General features: G+C 43.0%; 1 protein-coding gene across 10 annotated transcripts in view; it reads left to right on the forward strand.

Moving 5' to 3' along the window:
- Window positions 1-20,437, forward strand: part of LOC119651203 (collagen alpha chain CG42342) — a 259,891-nt gene that overhangs the window by 155,028 nt on the left and 84,426 nt on the right. For 8 of the 10 annotated variants that reach the window (XM_038054654.1, XM_038054644.1, XM_038054647.1 and 5 more), the window contains 4 exons: window positions 2,728-2,825; window positions 11,903-12,196; window positions 12,387-12,458; window positions 12,514-12,582. In XM_038054654.1, coding sequence (XP_037910582.1) covers window positions 2,728-2,825; window positions 11,903-12,196; window positions 12,387-12,458; window positions 12,514-12,582 — 533 coding nt within the window. The remainder of the gene's footprint in view (window positions 1-2,727; window positions 2,826-11,902; window positions 12,197-12,386; window positions 12,459-12,513; window positions 12,583-20,437) is intronic. The other 2 variants (XM_038054648.1, XM_038054646.1) reach the window with 1 other exon arrangement.

Genomic DNA, 20,437 nt, shown 5'->3' on the forward strand with positions numbered 1-20,437 from the left:
AGGAAAGGTGGAAATTCTTCCGACGACTCATGACCTCATTTATACACACAGTCGGTTGGTACACGACTGGGTATCCTGGTAAATTTGTTATACCAGAAATTCTGCACCCGATCCAGACCTGCGCCTCTCCAGTTCTTCGAGTTGTTTATGGCTCGTCGAACTTCTTCTTCGGTAACATCCGCAAAATTCATGCCAGGCGTATTGGCATGGCGGGTGTCTTCGGCGGTGATCCACTCAGCATGCCCAGCATGGGCGGGTAGCCCCCGAGGTCCAACCCAATATTCTTTCGTTTCCGTCACCGAAAACTGTACTGTCTGGACGCTCTATTGGGATTCGTTGAGAGATCTGAAAAAAATTCCGCTTGTTCCTCGCGTACGTTGCATTCTGGACACGTCTTGAATGACTTTCGCCATTACCGTCGTAACCGACTGCATACGACAGAAAGTTTCTGCTTTAGTGTGTCCAGAGTTTCAACTACGGGTGTCTCACAGGGGATGGCATAGTTTCTGTAAACCTTCTTCACTTTATTTCTCACTCGTCTGCTGGCATTGCCAGTGCTGATCTGAATCAGTCTAGCAATGTCCTGCCAAACCAATGACACGAAAGCGAATCTTCTAACCATGCAATCTGATAGCCGCAGCTACAACACAATACACAACTGATTGTAGTTGCAGCAGTGACATATCAGCACAAAGTCGAGATGCAATCTCATCATTGATTTGAGATAGAATTCTCGGAGTTGCTGGAGATGCATAGAGCCTGGGAATACCTGGTCTATGCAAAGGATCCATAATCGAGAATTCTATACACGTTCTTTGGAATTCGTCCCGAAAGTCAGTGTAAACTTCAGCTGGACGGTGGATAAGAGTGTTTCGGCGGGTACTGAAGCTGTTGCTCGGTCACCAGTTTCCGCGATGACCTCAAGTGGGACAAGCTCCCTGATGATAGCCGGGATTGTGGTGGTACTGGTCTGCGACTCACTGCACAGTCACGTGCGCGAATTGCGGAAAACGCTCGACGAATCTTTGGTGCAACAAGGGGCGGTAAGAGTTGTACCCGTCTCCGCCGTTATTTCAGAGTAGGGGCGGATGATTTCTTTAGTCCACTTCATCCGCTGTCTAGGCGAACCTGTTGAAGTGGTCGCCACAGATTGTGGCAAAACAGTTGCAGCAGGCGGAGCAATGCGCCTGGTTGTCGTGACGCCTAGACGTCGAACCGCCCCACGACTAGCAGTTTCGACGCCGTGCTGTCTATTACGGAGGTCAGACCCAATCACCAAATCAAACGACTCCCGCCGTTTATCCGTACCGGACCTCAACTTTTTTCTTCTTCTCATTTTTGGTGGTGCACTTTATGCCTAGCTGCCAGGTGTGGTGATAGCTTCCTCAATGAGTAACCTTTTCTCTAACTTTTCTCGCCTACCCCCTGAGACGTTGCGGTGGCCTATAGCCATTCAGACTGAAGCTATCCATCCCCCCTCCTTTCAGAACCGGGATTGGGACCGGCTTCGGCGGAGTTGGAGTTATTACTATTATTATTATAGTAATATATTACTGCTGAAACCAACCGGAGCACCCCTAAGTTCATTGTATAAAAAAAAACAATAAAAATAATAAATAGATCATAATATGGAGCTTCATTTCTCATGCACTTTCTCTGCGATTGCCTAGCTCTGGCTAGAGTCAGGCTGCGGACACTGGGTAAACCATTCTTTGGGGACCTCAGAGAGATTTCTAGCTGTAGGGTGGGAGAGCTGGTTTCCTTCATGAATGCTACGGGCTGGCTCTGAAGATCCAAGCAGGCTGGAATCTGCCTCCCTGCTCCTATAACAACAGTCATGGTCTTAGGAGTTTGTGGCATCAAAACGGCGTATCAAAGCACTAATTGGGCTCCTCGGAGCGTCTACTGATACCTACCTACCATGGAGCTTCATAATAGTAGAAGATGCCCCTTTTCAGGGTGAGAACCGGAAAGGCCGCATCTCATGGACATCTGAGATAGCAGAAGCATGGGTTGAGTATGTCATCCGCCGTGGATCTTTTCTCCGCTCGGACGAGCCGTTAGCTTATTTTCCTGTCCCAGCTCAGGCGTTTACTTCCGTGGGGTAAGGAATGTATCCCGATGTTTGTTCGGTTTTCATGGTTTGGTGCGAACCCACGCATCGGTTTAAGGATACGCTTTTGTTAAATGACACGTAAGGGACTGAAGTATTCAATCCACTCCCCCCCCCCGCACAGTTCCGAAACTGGCTAGCAAAGAGACAAGCAAACGCTTCAGTGGAGCTTCAATACTTGTGGACGAATCTTCACGGCCAATTTCGCCATATTTTTAGGTTTAGGGTAGCTCTTCCCTACACTACTCAGCTCTTGACGCGATATTCATACTTTGGCATGGAATTTTATTATCAGTTAGCTGGAGCCTGCTTTCTCTCCTCCATGAATTCTTCCCGATTGTCAAGTAGGAAAATCTGCAACCTTAGCAATTGGTTTCCTGTCCCTCGCTGATACTTCAGATTATGTTTATCTGAAAGGGAATAAAAATAAATTCCCCGAATTCATCGTGATTTGAACTATTAGCGAAAGATACGAGCAAAGTTGGCTTGCTAACATTTTAGAACTTTTTAGAAGCACTTACTTAGGAGGTTGATGCAATAAACAGGATATAAAAGCTGCCTCCCACAGCAAATTGAAAGTAAACTAAACTTGTCTTAAATTTCTATTTTTACAGGACCACAGGGACCACCAGGTGAAAGAGGTGAAGTCGGACCGATGGGCCCACCGGGACCACAAGGAGAGAAGGGACCGCGGGGTAAACGAGGAAAACGGGTAAACTTTGAACTGTTTCTCTAACTTTAAGAAACTTCACAATCACCGCTCTCGGTCTAGATCTATTTTTGTACAGTGCACACATTGTTTTCGCACACACTTAACATGCTTGCATGGACGCATGGAGAATGACGATTCTAACACATACAAAGCACAGAATATAGAATATCAGGGCAATATGGGTTCTGCTTTGTTCGACTAATTGAGTGGAACCTAAGAAACTGCAGCCACATGTGATGCAGTTTTGCGAAACTCCAAGTTTCGTTTGTAATTAAAAAACTTTATTGGTTCGCTTAGTATTTAGTTGGGAGCATGTGTAGTTTGTAGCAAGTTATTTGTAGCCTCTAATTAGTAGCGCAATCCATCCTCCAAAGAGCAGCAATTATGCAAATGCTCCTCATTTTGTACACAAATCAACTAGGACGATCCATGTATGTACATATCCATTTTTGCCTCCTCGAGGAAAGATAAGATGATTAATCCGATTATCTCCAGCAAACTAATAAGCTTTGGATATGTCACCTTCCTCGCTCACATGCTCTGGGCGACAGGTTTAATCTACTGGAAGGAAGGCCAACGAATGCAAGCTGGCTGGCTGGGTTATTTCAGGCCAACAGCCAACATACCGCCGAGTGCATCCAGGTCATTTAACTTGGAACCCTTGTTCTGGTTGATGGGAATTCTCGTGCTCCAGGCGCGCACACACGTTCGTACCGTGTGTTCCACTTAGGTATATGCAGATTAACGCGATGCGAAGGTAAGTAGTCCTCACGGAGTTAGAGTAACTTGCAGACTTTCCCGAGAACTTGTTATCCTTAGAAGGCTGCCGTTGCCAAAGTCAAACTATACGGAAATGTATGGTTTTGTGGCATCAGGACGAATTAAGTCCATTTAGGATGTGAGCATGAGAGTATTTAGGAGGAAGACTATGGCTGGAGCTGCCGCAGAACTATACCCTTCCAGCGAACAAGCCAAAGCACTTCAAGCTCACACTTCCCTTTCCATTTCGTATGTGTAGTTTGCGGATTAACTTAACGAGACATAACCAAGGAGGACAAAAAAAAATCATGGGAATAATCTACAAAAACTAAAGAAAGGACACGTAGCGTTCTTGTTGCTTTTTATTGTTCTAAGATTTTTGTTTGGTTCTAAACGCTTTTGCTAGATCTGGGGTACTTGGCTGCCAGTCGGGTAATCCTTACGGCAGGCTAAGTGATTGTCGTCGGCTGGTGTCCTAATTGTGTCTGTGTGTGTGTAAATTTCCTTTTTGTTTTCACTGGTGATGTTGGCTATAAGTTGTAGTCGCTTTTTCGCACAATAACTACACTACTGACTGTAGCGGTAACACTTAACATGCTTTTTGTGTAAGTATCACTTTTGAGTTGCTTTTTCTTATTATTTTTGTTCACTTGTGCACATTGTGTCGTCAAGGTATGCTTCCTTATAGCTAATGGGATTTGTGACCTAATTAACATTTTATGTGCCTACACAGCAATACAATTCGTGCTGAGGAGGTGGGAGGAGGCGAGCGAACGAGCGTGGCAGGAGCCAGCCAGCGATTGAAAGTGTAATTAAAACGTGTCTAGACTTTAGAGGGCCATCTGAAGGATGGTCGTGCTATCTTGGAATTCCTAAGGTACAAATTAAAACAGAAATTTTCAGCATTTACTCGAAAGTAAATGAACCATTTGAAGGAAACGATTTGAATGAGACAAGAATAATGAACCTATGAAGGGAGAGCTCCGGCTGGTAGGGACGAAGGACGCTCTTCACTCATTTCAGTTTTGATTAGAAAGCAGACTTTGCTACCCTTGACTTTCACTTCCTTTAGTTCTCCCATCCATTTTCATTTGCTTTGATGCTGATAAGTCCCAGAATGAAGATTCACCGCCTCAGTCCAAGTAAACAGAAATTCCACCCCCGGCTCCTCGCCTTTAATTATTTCAATTATGTGAAGGGGTACACTGAGAGTAGTGACTCTCAAAAAATTACGATTCCTCCATTGTCAAAGTGCCATAACGGAGTGGAGAGCTTGGCAGTACAAACTTCCAACTATTACCCATCATTTTCGTTGTTAGTGCAAGTCCTTCCACTCGCGTTCCTTCCACAGTCAGAATTTAGAGAATAATAAACTTTTTGACCTACAACTGAAGAGGAATTTCATAACAATTTTGGAATCTTAAAAGCGAACCTGGCATATCTTAGCACGTTAATGAGCGCCGAAAAACCACGTTGGAGTGCTTATGCGAAGATTTCTGCTTTTTGGAACATGAATGCATTGTGATGTTATTTGCTGCTGTTTGTCGAACGTAAAGTTTTGAAATCTCTAGGATTTGGTGGAAAGTACTAACTACCTATAATATGTCAAACTAAACTTTGAAATCAACTGTGAATATTTTGCAAAGGACCTTCAAGTATGCCAGTATGACTCAATGACTGTTCTGAACTAAAAGCGTCTTACATTTTTTCATAAACCACAGGAACTTCTTAAGATGGCACATATAAGCAAACCAAATTCAGCCTTAGTATTTCTAATTTTTGAGGAATACGGCTAGGATACTTCATATACTTATAATAAGGAGTTTTTTGGTACACCTAGTGGTGATCCTGAATATGACCGATGTTATTTAAGGGAATCATCAGTTCGATTCCTTGGGATAAATGAACCTTTGTTGGTTGATACTAATGAGATAATGCGAGGTGATCTAGTCCTTGAAAACATATACTTTGTCACTTGATAATTCTTCTCTTTTCTGAACTCAAAGAAGACGGCTTCTCTGACGTTTATAGTCCTTAAGGCAATACTAGATTCTAATGGAGCCATCCATTTTCTTTTCATGAGATACGTTGGTTCTCAGCAGCAATAGGATGGCTATTTGAAAGTCTCCTTCTAATGTCCTCCTTATCCTCAGCTCTTCAGTGCTGATACTGCAAGTATTTGAAACCAGCTTCCATGCAACAATGCAGCCACCATTTCTTCTTCGATGTATTTGCATGCATATCGGCTGTTTTTAGGGAATCGTGGAAAACAAAACCTTGTCGACTTCGGTTCACTGTCTGTCTGGCATTTTAACGGCTGGAGGTGGAATCCTTTGAAAAACTGACGAACGGAATGGAGGCAAAGCATTACTTCTCGAGGAGGAGTGGGCTTCCAGCACCCAAACCTACGCTCTTCCTGATTCCCTTACGAACTCCGTCTAAATTTTTCCTATTACGGAGTTTATTGCCTATTAGTTTTTTTCACCTGAAAATTTTGCCGAAAACGTAAGGACTTAGGCTGACTTTCAGAGAGTCTCTTAAGATCCTTGTCTCTGAGCAGAATGACAAATAGTAGAACATGATGTGCTCTGAGTCTCCACATGTGCAAACACATTGAAGACAAAAGGAAGAATCATTCAACCTTAACCGGTGCAGACTCGTGATGCTTGATACTCGTACTTCCTGTGATCACCATGCCCTGAAAGGACTTGTGTCAGGTGGTAGCTAATTCCTCCGGGCATTCACTGCATTCACTCCTCAATATGAGGAACTAGTGTGTCGGTCCAATAACTCCTCTGCGAATCGCCTCACCATTGCTGCCACTTTTCCAGTGACCCCTACCTTGCCGCTCTTCGGTATTTTGTATTATTTCCAGGTAAAGTTGGTATTCCCACAATGATACACCCAGCCTGGCCTAAGGTTATCTTGAAAGTGCTGCTTACTCTTACGGTCACTAAACCAGCATTAATTTGGGCCAGGCGCTCCCAAATTAATGCTATATATAATAACGTTGAACGAACCACTCCGGCAGCAGGTTACCGGTGATTATATTTCGGGGTTCAAATGTTGGACATCATCGATGGTAGCGATAGGCTGGTGTTTGTCGCTTTCTCACAGGCAAATCTTTTTCTTCAGCCTTCAGTAGCGGGGGTGGCTCGTTTTAATCGGTTCTGTCACTTTGTTCTGTCAAAGGCCTGGTGTGGACGCAGTTGCGTGGCTTTCAGATCACCATCCAGCATATCAAGCCACCGTTATTTTGGCTGTCCTTTTGGTCTTTTTCCATAGACTTTACATCAACTTGGTAAGTGAATTCTCATTAGGGCGGGCATCGTGTTCCCATCATCGAAGACGCTTGAAACGTTCGTTGATACATCGATCACAAAGAGCGTCAGTTGAGGAAAACCACGTCATCCAGACTGTGCTAATGTGTGAAGCAATTGCATAACGCAATTCCCAATTGGCTGATACCATTGACTCGAGATATTTAAATGGTTCAATTCTGGGCAGGCCACTGCCGCTTACAGTGATTGTACCTGTTTCATGGGGATCGGTCGTCAAAAATTATGTTTTATTCAGATTCAGTCTGAGACTGTGTTGCATGAGGCGATCATTTCATATTTGGACAAGTTTCTCGAGATCATTTTTGCTATGAGACGTCAGAAAAACATCATCTGCATAAAGCAATATATAAGCCGCTGGACGTGGGATGTCTCTTGTGACAGTGTCCGTAACAAGAACAAAGAGTAGTGGTGAGAGGGCGCTTCCTTGATGAACACCAACAAGATAGAGGAATTTAATCCAGCGAACCAGCTCTTCCGGCACAGGGTGTTGTTGTAGATCATACCAAATGAGTTCGTGTGGCATACGGTTAAACGTCTTCTCTAGATCCATTCATTCTCCATGAGTAACCGCATAGCATGTTTTTTTTAGATATGACGGATTCTAAGTCCACATCCACTTGATGTTGGATCGGGCCAAATGGAGGGTAAGTTACTCCCACGTTTTTTGGCCCACGGACCACTCGTTTGGTGCATAGGATACAAAGAAGAAAAAAACTGAGGCAACTTATCAGACGCTGCCTCACCTCTGCCCTGGGAGCAGCGTGGCCGAAAGTTACAACAGGTGTAAACCTCTCATTTATATAATGGCAAAAACACGATAACGGAGTGAATTATGTCCAAATTGAAACCGCCATCAGTTTGAACCTCCGCCAAGCTAAAGCCAGATTTTTGTTTGGGATATGACGGATCCTAAGTCCACATCATTCTTCATGTTGGACCAGATCAAATGGAGAGCAACTTACTCCGCAGTTCTTGAAAAACCCGGCTTGATTCATGGTTATTTTTACGATCTCGCGAATGCGGTGGTCAAGAATGCGTTTAAAAATTCAATGGGACGGCAATCGGATCGGATCGTAATTTGAACATTTTGCTGGGCTATCTTTCTTTTTTCATATTGGAACGGTGTCACTCACTTGCCAGTTATATAGTAGTCTATCCTCCTCAACAACCCGATTGAAGAACTCACTGAGCCATAGTGCTGGGTCCCACCTCTTCGCTTCCCAGAAGTCAGGTGCGATGCCGTTAGGTTCTGTTGCTTTCCCCGATTTCATTGGTTGAGAGGTGTGTGTGAGAGGTGATTCTATGGTTCTACTGAGAGGTGGAATTGTTCGAAATGTCGGCAGTTGTTGTCGAAGTGGAGGAGGAACAAATTCTTCCGTTGAAATCTGTTCGAAATGTTCTCGCCATCACGGCCCATCGATCGATAAGGAAAGTGTCTTTCTTTTTATTAAAGCAACAGGAGTGTGTTCGCAGGTGTCAACTAACAGGTCGGTAAAAATCTCTTCCACCGTCCCTTTTGCCCAATTTATCGTAAAAAACTTTATAATGTACAGCTCAGGTAACAGCGATCGCTTTCTTTGTTTCCCAATTGGCATTCTTGTAAATTTACTAATTGACCAGCATTTTATCGTCGAGAAACTTATGGTAGAGGCGTTTCCTTTTACGGACCTTCATTTTAACATCATCATTCCAAAGCCTGGTATCCCGGTTGATGACTTGCTTACCAGGCTTGATTCCCTTGAGGGTTGTATAGGCTGTTTGCGACCCTATACTGTATCAAAGATTCCTTTTCGGGAAGTAACTTTGAAGTAGCTTAGTTAAGAAATTAGGGACACCCGTTTAAGCAAATGAGCTTTATTGCCATTCCCCGCTTGCTGAATTGAACCTGTTTTTGGCCACCAAACAACATTCATTCTAGGACAACGCGTCTCGGACCAGCTTCATAACCATGTCTATGGAGTCGATTGTAGAACAAGCTTGTTGAAAATCAAACGGCAATGCAGCTCCTGCTGGTGGTACGAATGCGCCAGCCCATAGATGACGACTTAGAACTATAATTTGGGGGTTTCAGTTTCTCATATGCGAAACCAACATATCTAGCATTTCCTCGTGTTGAACCATTGAGCTTGGTGGGCCATAACAGCTACTTATAAATGTCAGCTCTTTTTGTCGGGACAGATCAACCTTTCCAGGATTCCATCATTTCTCGCTGTTGTTGTTGAGATAAGGCTCACTGGTTAACCATGTCGACTCCCTTCTTATCAAAAGTCTTAAAAAGTAGGTCCTCGTAACGATTGACGTTGATTTACTTTACTTCGTCTAAAGCTCTAATAAATACGGGGCGTCTGGTACTCTTTGCTGCATGCCAATACTGGACGCCCTATTTCCCCTTTCAAAACATGCAGCTTTACACTCTTTGAATCGTGATCATCACCTCCACATTTTCTGCACCTTTTTGATTTATCGCAGTCACCATCAGTTTCTCCTCCTTCTATTTACTTGACATAGTGCTTTTCTCAGAAACAGTTACCTATCCCCACCCACGAGAGAACCAAATGAAAGATCTCAATTTTGCCATCAATTGTAAAGGGGGAATTGGAAGCACTGTGGTAAATGAATGTGGTAAAAATCTTCATCTTCCACCCTGCAAAGCAACTGAGAAAGAATATTCTATGCTTTAGCAAATCATCGTGCCCTACTAAAAGTACATCTTCCGATATCGTTCGAAAGCCAGTAACTGTGACTGTGATAGGATTGTTTGACTTTCTTGGTCGGTTATGTCGTAGTCCATACATGATCAGCATGGAACGAAGATCGAACGAATCACGTATCTAGATCTACCGACATTCTCTAGTATTTGCAACAATGCTGTCTGCAACATTGTTTTTTAGGTGTTCCATAAGCACATTAAATTTCAGTTCATTGTCGAGCATTCCTCCTAAGTCTTTGCCTGCCTCCTTGTTGCTATGGTCTGGTATCTAACTCGTATTTAGATATATTCCAAGCTTCTTCGACTGGTTTTTAGTCGCACTAGTCCGGCAGTTTCAAGCTTGCCTTGGATCTTCCAGACCTTTTGCTTTTACCACTTCAGGTACTACTTTTACTTCTTCTGTGAGAGGCAGGTGTAAGACCCCTTTGTACATGGTGTTTTACAAAAATGCACTCAGTGCAGTGTTTATGGCCGTGCCAATGATAGCGTTCTTCAAGTGGTTGTGAAGGTCATTTGTTGATGCTTCATCTCCAGGACTTCTGTTAACTGCAGTTATTGCAGCATCGATCAGTATGTGGTCAATTTGGTTGAAAGTGGTCCCATCTCGAGAACATCATGTATGTTTGTGGGATGCTTTCCGGGCAAACTAGGTAGTTCCAACAAGGATTGCGTGAGACACTGCTAGTTAGATAATCCGTAGTCCATTGTCGTTGGTAGTTTTGTGTAAGCTGTGGGATCCAAAATATACGGGCTCCGTTCCCGCTTGGTTATTAAAATCTCCGAGTATGATTTTGACCATACCTGGGGCAGGCATCGAAGTTTCATTTCCTTCTCCGACTCTGAAGTCTCTTCTGTAGGGGCGCGAACGCAAAATGCATAGCCTTTCACTTAGGTTTCCAAAGACTATAATAGCAGGGTTCATTTTTAGGCTGTCTAGGTAACCTTCTCCAAGCACATGGTATAGTGGTCATCCCTATAATATATGGTGCAGCGGCTCTTTTCTAGGAAATCGTTCCCTGTTCAGCGCATCTCTTGTAACGTTGTTACGTAGTCTTATATTGGACAGGGTATCGGCTGGTTGCTTGGTAGCTCCTTTTCTGTACAGGGAGCGCATCTTCCATGAGAAAATACGCAAATCGTTAGTCCGTTCTCGTTGCCGGGTTTGCCGTTGTGTTGTCAATACAGCGCGAGGTTCTTTTCGCGACTCCCTAATTTTGGTTTTCCGAGGAGGGCTGTCAGCCCTACCCAACCCCTAACCTGAAGGACCAGTTGGTGCAATGTGTCGCATTTTTAGGCGCGGGCGATTACCACCAGCAGGCATTTCGCAAGTTTTATACCATTATACATTGTGTGTACCAACCCTCTTCCTGCGACCTATAATCCCTTTCGACTGCCACAGAGTAAATTTCTTCCATTATAGATGGCTCAGACAAGCTGTTAAATCACTTCAACTGAAGGATCTATTATGGACGGCATCTGATTATCTCGAATTTTCCTGCAACCCTGCACTGGTTCTCCTTCAGTTAATTACGGTGTAATTACGGTGAAGGAATGCAATTCTACATTAAGAAGAAGATGCATGCAGGTCAGTTGCAGCAGATGGTCCTCTTTCAATTTGTTGAGAATGATTCTGTACGCTGTTATCCTGGGACTCGAATCTGTTTCAGTGAAAACTTCTTTATGCTTTCTGAAAGTCCAATCAACTAAATGGTATTTAATTTACTGGAATACCTTCTTCGTATATTATGTAAATTTGCATTGTTCAGATGTCCAGCTCTGACATTTCTTTTGAAGATAAAAGATTTCTTCCGGATACATATGAATAAACATGAATTTTATGAGTGTGATTCCAATCTATGTTTACCCTGTAGAAAGGGAGACGCCATTCACTATTGCTTATCACAGTCGTAGTTGATTTCACATAGAAATCATTTTTCAAATGTTTTCAGTTCTATAGGAAACGAATGGATAAAATCGCAATAAACCACCTCCCTTGATGTCATACCTGCACACAATATTGAAAGTAATAAAATTTCTCCTATCGCAATCTCAGATCAACACTCAGAATGTGTGGTATCATTCATGTGCTCCCTCTTTATTATAAACCCTCGGTGTAAATTTCAATTACCCATATAATCCGTCGGCAGCAGTTAAACAGGTCACAAATCCCAAAGTATGTGTTCAATTCAAAATAAATCCCACGGAATATATGTGCCAAGCTCTAATCCCTTCAATTTACTTATACACACTCGTACACGACGATATAGATATTTGGACAAGGAGGAAAGGATGACGATTACGATGAGCCCGGTGTGACGTTATTACGTGGACCACCAGGACCTCCTGGAACTCCAGGAAACCCAGGCCGTGATGGTAAGGATGGCAAAGATGGACAAAAGGGAGAGCGAGGTGAAGCGGGAGAGCCAGGCTCTTTAGGACCTCGTGGACTGGATGGATTACCTGGGGAGCCAGGTATTGAGGGACCTCCCGGTTTGCCAGGATATCAAGGACCGCCCGGAGAAAAGGGAGATCGAGGCGATATTGGACCACCTGGTTTGATGGTAAAATTAAAATTCTGTTATGCTATTATACTTATATCCGTAAGATGTTCTTAGATAGATAATTGAGTTAGCTTTAATTGAAGTTTATGCAAGTTCAGCAAAGTCTCTGATTTCTCTCAGAACCTGTAATTCTACGATATTGTTAGCTCATTTGACTCAATTCAATTAGTAATACTTACTCTCATATCAGGGTCCACCAGGTTTACCAGGCCCTCCAGGATATCCAGGCCAAAAAGGTGATAAGGGCGAACGAGGTGATTCGGTGAGTGAACGTTAGGAAATTGTTACTATCTATTATTTAATATTCCGTTTACCAGAAGTACAGGAAAATGCGACGAAGACAAGACGAAGGAATGGCTGATGCGCCGCACTCCATGACAGAGTATGTAAGTAAACAATTTTTCTCAGGAATTTAAAACCAAGTTGACGTCTCTATTCGGATTCAATTTAGATTCAAATCAAAGTTTCCAGAGAAATTACAGGTTTCCCTTTGTTTCAGTTTCATGCAGAAGACTCCGATTCTTACGAATTGATTCCAGTCCGTTCTGTCGTCTGAATTTTAGTCTAATTGGGACATTCTTCTGTTTAAAAATTCTTTTATATAACAAAAGAACGAATAATTAATCAAATTCGATTCCAATATTAAATGTCTCCTTGTGTCCCGTCCAAAGGAATTCATGTTATGCAAAAGCATCCATTCTATAGTCAGAGAATCAATCTGGGTTAGTTGGCAATTCAGAAGAGGAATTCACCCTCTGCTACCGATTTTAGTTCACTTCGTCCCAGGAGGACATTCAATATAAGATGCAACGTCAGAAAACAAAAGACGAACTAATTAATCTCCTTTGCTGGCTGTGCTGCTTGCCTCCCATACTTGTAAGTACAGATGGATATACAAACATGTGTGCAGATGGGATCCATGAAATGCCATTCAGGCGACACACTCCAATGTTTTGGTCGTTCGCCCCAAAGGAGTAATCCCATCGATCTGATGCTTCTCAGGCTCTTTTGTTTGAGCTCAACATCGTCACATCCTTCATCAGTCATAGGAATGCTGTGTTATATCAGAGCGAAGTATGTTTGACATGAAGATAAAAAGAAATAAGCTGTCAAACTGCTTTGAATAATTATAGCAATTAGCAATGGGTACGAGGTATGTATCTCATGTATTTTGATGAAGATACGTAAGGATGCGGGTGGGCTCACAGTATCGTTTGGAATGGACTATTTCGGCTAAAATTAGTTTGTCAGAGAAAGAAGTCTGATCAGGTATGGCTGACCATTGTATTCACTGTAGAAGGAAACTGAGGTGTTCTGCCGCTCACCGTTGGCTATAAAAATTTGCTGCTTATTTTCCGGTTTCATCGTTGTGTCCTAAGTCGATTACTGTAGCGAAAATTAGAACTGGCAAACAGCGAACATGTCCGGTCTGGATTTCACGGCAAGCTTTGGGGCCCTATTTGGTATGACATCCAAACCCTGAGCTTTGTTGTCTCCTACTCTACCGTAGATGTTCAGCAGCTCGTGTTTTGTGACTGGTAGTATTTTCGTCGCATTCGAAGTTCGCTGGAAGTTATCAGTGCCCTCATATTGCTGGGGGAATAATCCGCGGTTGATTTTTTAAGAAAAGGGTAGGGCACGTCGTTTGCGTAAATAAACGGCCTCTAAATCGCCCCATCATGATTCTATAGGCCCTTCCCCACGCGTTTACGCCCGCTTCCGCATAGAGCTCTTTAAACCATTCCTCTTGCTCCTTTGGATGGCGGGCTAGAGGCTTTTGCGTGCTTCCTTATAGGCGCGCTATTTTGCCCCTGATCGTTTTTACCTGCCACCATCTGAGCCGTTCTTCTGGCTCAGTGGTAGAATGATCGAAGGCTCACTATTCCATCATTAGGTGGATCTTCTTCTGGAGATTGAGCGTCCTAGGCATGGAAGTTATCTTTTCCTTCCGCGGGTATGATAAAAAAATAACGCACGTTCGATTTATAAACTTTATTTCTCTATAGTCACAACAAGAATGCTTACTCGTAAAGACTTACTTCTATTTATACATGAAAAATGCAATTACTGTAATTATAAAAGTGCCAAATGTGCAAATACAAACAAAACCCAGTTACCGAGTTCAATGTGCATCGGTTGATGAACTGAAATTTGCCTACCTATGGGAAGCGTGTGCATACAGATCACGTTGTGTGTATTCGCATGATTAAGAGTGTGATAACTTGGATGCATTGCATACTTTGATGAAGCATTGGGTTACATGGACAGCTCTTTATGTAGAGGCGCCTGCCTTATAAGGTTGGTCAAGCCACGTCTCTATGAAGATCGGCTAATCCATCCATAGCTCAAAGAAAATTGCCTGGTGATCGCTGTGGGTGTACTCCTCGTTGGCGCACCAGGACATATCACGCGCTAGTGTAGGACTGATAAACATTAGGTCTACGATTCCGTAAGGTGTTTACATCACCTTCGCTGGCCAGAACTATATGCAGTGTCGGATTTGGTGGGGCGTAACATATGCACATATATTCCACCTTTTCGCCCACACAAAGCCGCTGAATGTCTGACTTGCTGTGCATTGTATGAATTGTCAACCACTTACTCATATCGCCGTGACAGTTTCTATAGAACTCGCTAATGATGGCAATTTACATCTCAGATTCGTAGGTGGTTTGCTTGAGTAAATTCTGAGTGACCCTGCAGTGATTAAGGCCTTTTTGAATAACCGTAATTTCCTCATTGGGCACTATGCAATATGTTGCTTATCCCATCCATCCTTTCTTCGCATAATAAGCATTTGGGGTCCCCATTGCACTCTTTGGCAATATGGCCTTTCTCCCCACATCTTCTACGTTGGCGCATGCCTTCGCGAAATGACCAAACATGAGACACTTGAAGCACCTCGTCAAAGAAATCTGCTCTCTCAGACGGCAGACAGTCCATTTGGTTCTAACATTTTCGGTTGCAATGTGGCCATATGAGTATTGCCATAGGCTTTTGGTAAACTCGCAATAGCCTCTTCTGCAAGTTCCTCGAACTTGTACGGTTCCTTCAAGGCAATACAAATTTCTCCCTTAGATGCCATTTCGAGATCCTTGCATTGTGTATACACATCATGTTTTTGGGACCGAAGTGTGACATTCTCCTCAAGTGAGTTACCAACTTGGCTTCAAAGCGCGTTAGTTGTTCCCAAGCCCTAAGGCTTTTACGTCGGGTGATCTTTGACCTTTCTCAATATCTCTGGTTCTCAATATCTCCGATTTTTCAACAGACGCTTAAGCGTTCAGCCAAATTCCATGTTTACGGATGCTACTCGCAACAAGGATTCGGTACCATTTATACTTTCACAAGAAATTTCTACGCAGAGTTTACGGTGAAATTATACCAGAAAATATTGGTGAAGGCTGCCAGATCGTCGTATAGAACGGATTCGAGAGAATGAATTTTACAAAAGGGTAATCATCATCATCAACGGCACAACAACCGGTATCCATTCTAGCCTGCTCTAATAAGGAACTTCAGACATCCTGGTTTTGCGCCGAGGTCCACTTATTCGATATCCCTAAAAGCTGTCTGGCGGTCTGACCTACGCCATTGCTCCATCTCAGGCAGGGTCCGCCTCGTCTCTTTTTCCTACCATCAATATTGTCCTTATGGACTTTTCAGGCTGGATAATCGTCATCCACACAGACTAAGTGGCCCGCAGACCACTACTTATTCAACCAGATTTTATCCACAACCTGACCGTCATGGTATCGCTCGTAGATGTGGTTGTTATATAGGCTACGAAATCGTCTACCCTCATGTAGGAGGCCATAAATTCTTCGGAGGATTTTTCTCTTGAACACGGTCAAGAGTTTATAATTTTTGTTGCTAAGAACCCAGGTCTTCGAGGAATACATAAGGACTGGTAAGATCATAGTCTTATATAATGAGAGCTTTGACACTATCTTGAGACATTTCGAGCGAAACCGTATTTGTAATCTGAAATAAATTCTGTTGGCTGCCAACAACCGTGTGTGAATTCCATCGTCACAGCTGTTATCGGTTGTGATTTTCGACCCAAGATAGGAGAAACTTTCAACAGTCTCGAAGTTGTAGTTTCCTATCTTTATTGTTTTCGTTTGACCAGTGCGGTTTGATGTTGTTGGTTGGTTGGTTTTTGGTGCTGACATTGCCACCACGTATTTTGTCTTGCCTTCATTGATGTGCAGCCCAAGATCTTGCGCCAAACGCCGCCTGCTCGATCTGGATGAAGTCAGTTGGTACGTCTTGGGTCGTTCTTCCCATGATGTCGATATCATCAGCATAGGTCAGTAGTTGGTTGGACTTGAAGAGGATCGTACCCCTCGCATTTACCTCAGCATCGCACATCACTTTCTCCAGGGCCAGGTTAAAGAAGTTGCATGATACACACGCATCCCCTTGTCGTAGACCATTGTTGATGTCGAATGGTCTTGAGAGTGATCCTGCTGCTTTTATCTGGTCTTGCACATGGGTCAGGGTTAGCCTAGTCGTTGGGATACCGAATTCTCTCATCGCTGTGTACAGTTTTACCCTGGCTATGCTATGATCATCATCATGAACGGCGCAACAACCGGTATCCGGCCTGGAATCTGCGTGATATCTCGCTTTTAATGTATGAGACAGACAATGCCGCGTTGCCAGTCGTCAGGCATTGATTCGCTGTCCCATACTTTGAGCATCAGTTGATGAACCACTTGATGTAATTGGTCGCCTCCATATTTAACCAATTCGACTGTAATTCCACCGGCTCCTGGCGACTTATGGTTTTTAAGCCGATGAATTGCACGGTACCAGTATTTGTTCGTCGTCTTCAGTTGGCGGGACCTCCTACTCGCCGATGTTCTGGTTGTCCAGTAGTTCATCACAGATTTATCTCTTTGTCTCGGCAGGATGAACATCGAGGTGTATAAGGCTTCATCCTGTTGACTTATTGGTAAAACTTCCGCACCTGATGCGGTTGCTCCCTGTACTTTCCGAGTTCGCATGTGAAGTCAGTTCTCCGCTCACCGGAATTCGTGATAAGTCTCCGCGTGTGCCCGCGTCTTTTGAGAATGCAACATTACTCGGTATGGAGTATTCTTCCGTTCTGTTACTGGCTTTCATTCATTGTCAAACCGGCCGTTCAGACTCTTTCTGCGGCTGGGGTCAAGTATGTTTGTGGCTGTATTTATGATAACATTCTTCAGGTGATTGTGGAGATCATTTGTTGATGCTTCATCTCCAGGATCTCTGTTGACTGCAGTCATTTCCCCCTTATAGGAACCCAGATTATCCGGACATTATTGTGCGAGCCGGGCGTATTCAGTCTCTCAAGGCATTTCTATGTCAGTTTAGAATTAACCTGGTTGGTTGGAGTCAAGTACATTTTCCTAGGACCAATGACCCCGGCGCAAGTTCCCTCTGCTGTGAGAGATCCCAAGTAATCAGTTGCTGGTTTGAGCCGAAACGTAACGTAATTCAAACTTTTTATCGAAGTGAAACCTCGTTGTCATGTTATCCCTTGGCATCAATAATTCGGGGTATCGCCTAGAAAGAATATCAATCTTCCTTCGATTTGGGCAGCTCCCCACCTCACTGATACTGATGAGTATGGAGAAACGGTGTGAAGCCAATATTCGTAGCGAGGAAGATTGGGCACCATATTGATGTAATGACGAAAAAATCTTTTCATAGCGCTGTAATAAAATGTAAAATTTAAAACAGAAAATCTGAATTTTGATGTACACTTTCTTACTGAACACACTGTAAATATTTATTAAATTATTAATTTTAATAATAAGTGTTTGATATAAGTCAATATCAGGGTGAGAATTAGAAACTTGAGAGGAGTATATTGGAAAAGCTAAAGAGTGCTGAAAACGTGAGAAAAACAGAAATGCTGCATATTTTTAAATGCACTCTATCGTCAGATGAGGCGCGGACGCTACAGAGGGCGAGATCCACGTATCACGTGCTCCTAGTAATTTATGGCAACATCTTCCTTCTTAGTTCATACTCTCCGCTTCTCTATTGTGACCTAATAGTAAACAAGGGCATCCCAGTTGTAGCAGATTTCTCTATTTCATTAGGAAGATTCCTATAAAATTTTATCTTACTGTAGAAAACCATTTCAACGTAGTTTGCCAGATACAACCCATAGCTATTAATTTGGGGAGTGGTTCTTCATACCGTTCCACGTTTCGGTTTAATTTTCACGTAATTTCCTTGCTCGATGGTTTCTGCTCCACCATAAATCGGAGGCAGGTTGGCTCGCAATTTCGGACGCACATAATCGATTTGTCCCCGCATGTTCGGTAACCATTTGCATATGTGATATTTCTCTCCATTAATAGCACAGATATGGTTTCTGTGAAACAGATTCGTTAGCAACCATCTGTTGATATGAAATGTTGCATAACGCAGTAGTCAACAGATACGAGATAATTTCGAGACTAATTGCTCGTGTACGTTCTCAAAAGGGGCATACAATTCGATTAGTCTAGGAGGAATATTTGCGACCACTACTGCCACCTTCATCTTACCATCGTTGCTAAATGATACTTCCAGTCCCCTGTCCCTGATGTCCCCCGGCCGATACAGTGTATCCCTGCTACCAGCATCATACCAGAAATATATCCATGATGAAGTGAAATAACTATCCTAACATAAACAAACCAGATTGTCTCGGAGAATTGAACATAACTTGGTCTTCTTGCGTCTTCCATTTTCAGCTAATTAAATTCAAGAATGTTTTGCTGCTCCTTGTGCTTCTTGTATTCCTTGTAACATACTTCCCACCGCACTAACACTTCCAGTCCCGGTTGGCCACGCCAGGCTTTCTTCCATATAGAGTGTCTTCCGTGCTGATGTTGTGAATTTCAGGACATGCGATAAGCGAGATTAATTGAAACGAATTTAAGGTAATCCTTGTCATTTGATGGTTAATTATGCGAAGATCTGAAACAGTAAACACCAAATGTGGTGGCGTTTTGTTCCAAGTCTACATTTGGCACAGGCTCTGCTCTTGGCTCTTGGTTTGTTATTTATGATTAATTTTGATAAAATACCGGGGCGACGACACCGGGCGTGGATCAAAGTTACAAATTCTGTGGGAGACGAAAATTGCCACCAAACAGCTTTTCAGGGGTGAAGACACAAATATTAAATATATCCAAGATGAATGGCTCCATCTTCTCCAGTGCGACCTTCCCAGTTCCGTATCCAGCCTAAACGGTGGGAACAGAAAATCTAATTTGCTAACAAGACGCAACTGAATCGTCGGAAGTATCTTCAGCGTCAAACTCGCCGTTGAAGCAACTTCACCCGGAATTTCCTCAAAATTAACAGTCTTTAAAGTATTTTGTGAAACTTTTATGATTCGAATTAGTTTCATCTTGACTTGTGATTCGGTTTGAATTCCTCATTACTGTATATGTATGTGTATGTATACGAATGATGTTCATCGCAGGAGCCAATCCTGAAAGCTCCATGGACACAAAACTAAATTGTCGAACTCGAAATGGGGAATTCGCCCTAAATTTACTCTTCTTTTAAGTTCATAATGCGATTTTCATAGAAGACAAGTTCAATTGATCCCAAGGACTAAGTGACGGGGGAATACATTCGACGGGAATTTCTGAGCCGAATGAAATAGGGTGGAAGAGTCGGAATTTGCAAACAGGAATGAATCAGGCAAGTGAGAGGAGAAGCGATCAGGACCTCGATGGGAAACAATAAATCAAGAAATTGGGCTGATTCCGGGGCGCAATTTATCATGCTGCGATCTCATTTATGTTATTAAAACAAAAGACTGGGTTAGTTGGCTGGGGCACGGCAGGGAGTTAATCAATTTCTTTCACTTATTGCGGATGTAGAGAGCTTTATCGAAGGGAAATTAAAATCCTTTGAATCTCATCAGTTGGGCTTTAAATTGATAGTGATGTAATCACTTTGAGAGTGAATCCTTGTAACCTGATATCAATTATAACTAAGTATAATATCCAGTTCTACAGGGATATTGTTATCTCGGTTTACCTTGAGAAATGGTGTTGGACCTTTGCGAAATTTAAGTGCGATTCTGTGCTTTAAATGGGAAATATTCAATATGTCGATGATACCACCTTATGCCTACATTTCCATTTTCATTGATATTTTTCCCTTTGGTTTGGAACTTAAATTTAATTGGGGTCGATGCTTGCAAGCCTATTTTGTTTGATAACAAATACAGACGTCTGA

The sequence above is a fragment of the Hermetia illucens genome, chromosome 3, assembly GCF_905115235.1.
Source record: "Hermetia illucens chromosome 3, iHerIll2.2.curated.20191125, whole genome shotgun sequence".
Classification (NCBI taxonomy): Eukaryota; Metazoa; Arthropoda; class Insecta; order Diptera; family Stratiomyidae; genus Hermetia; species Hermetia illucens.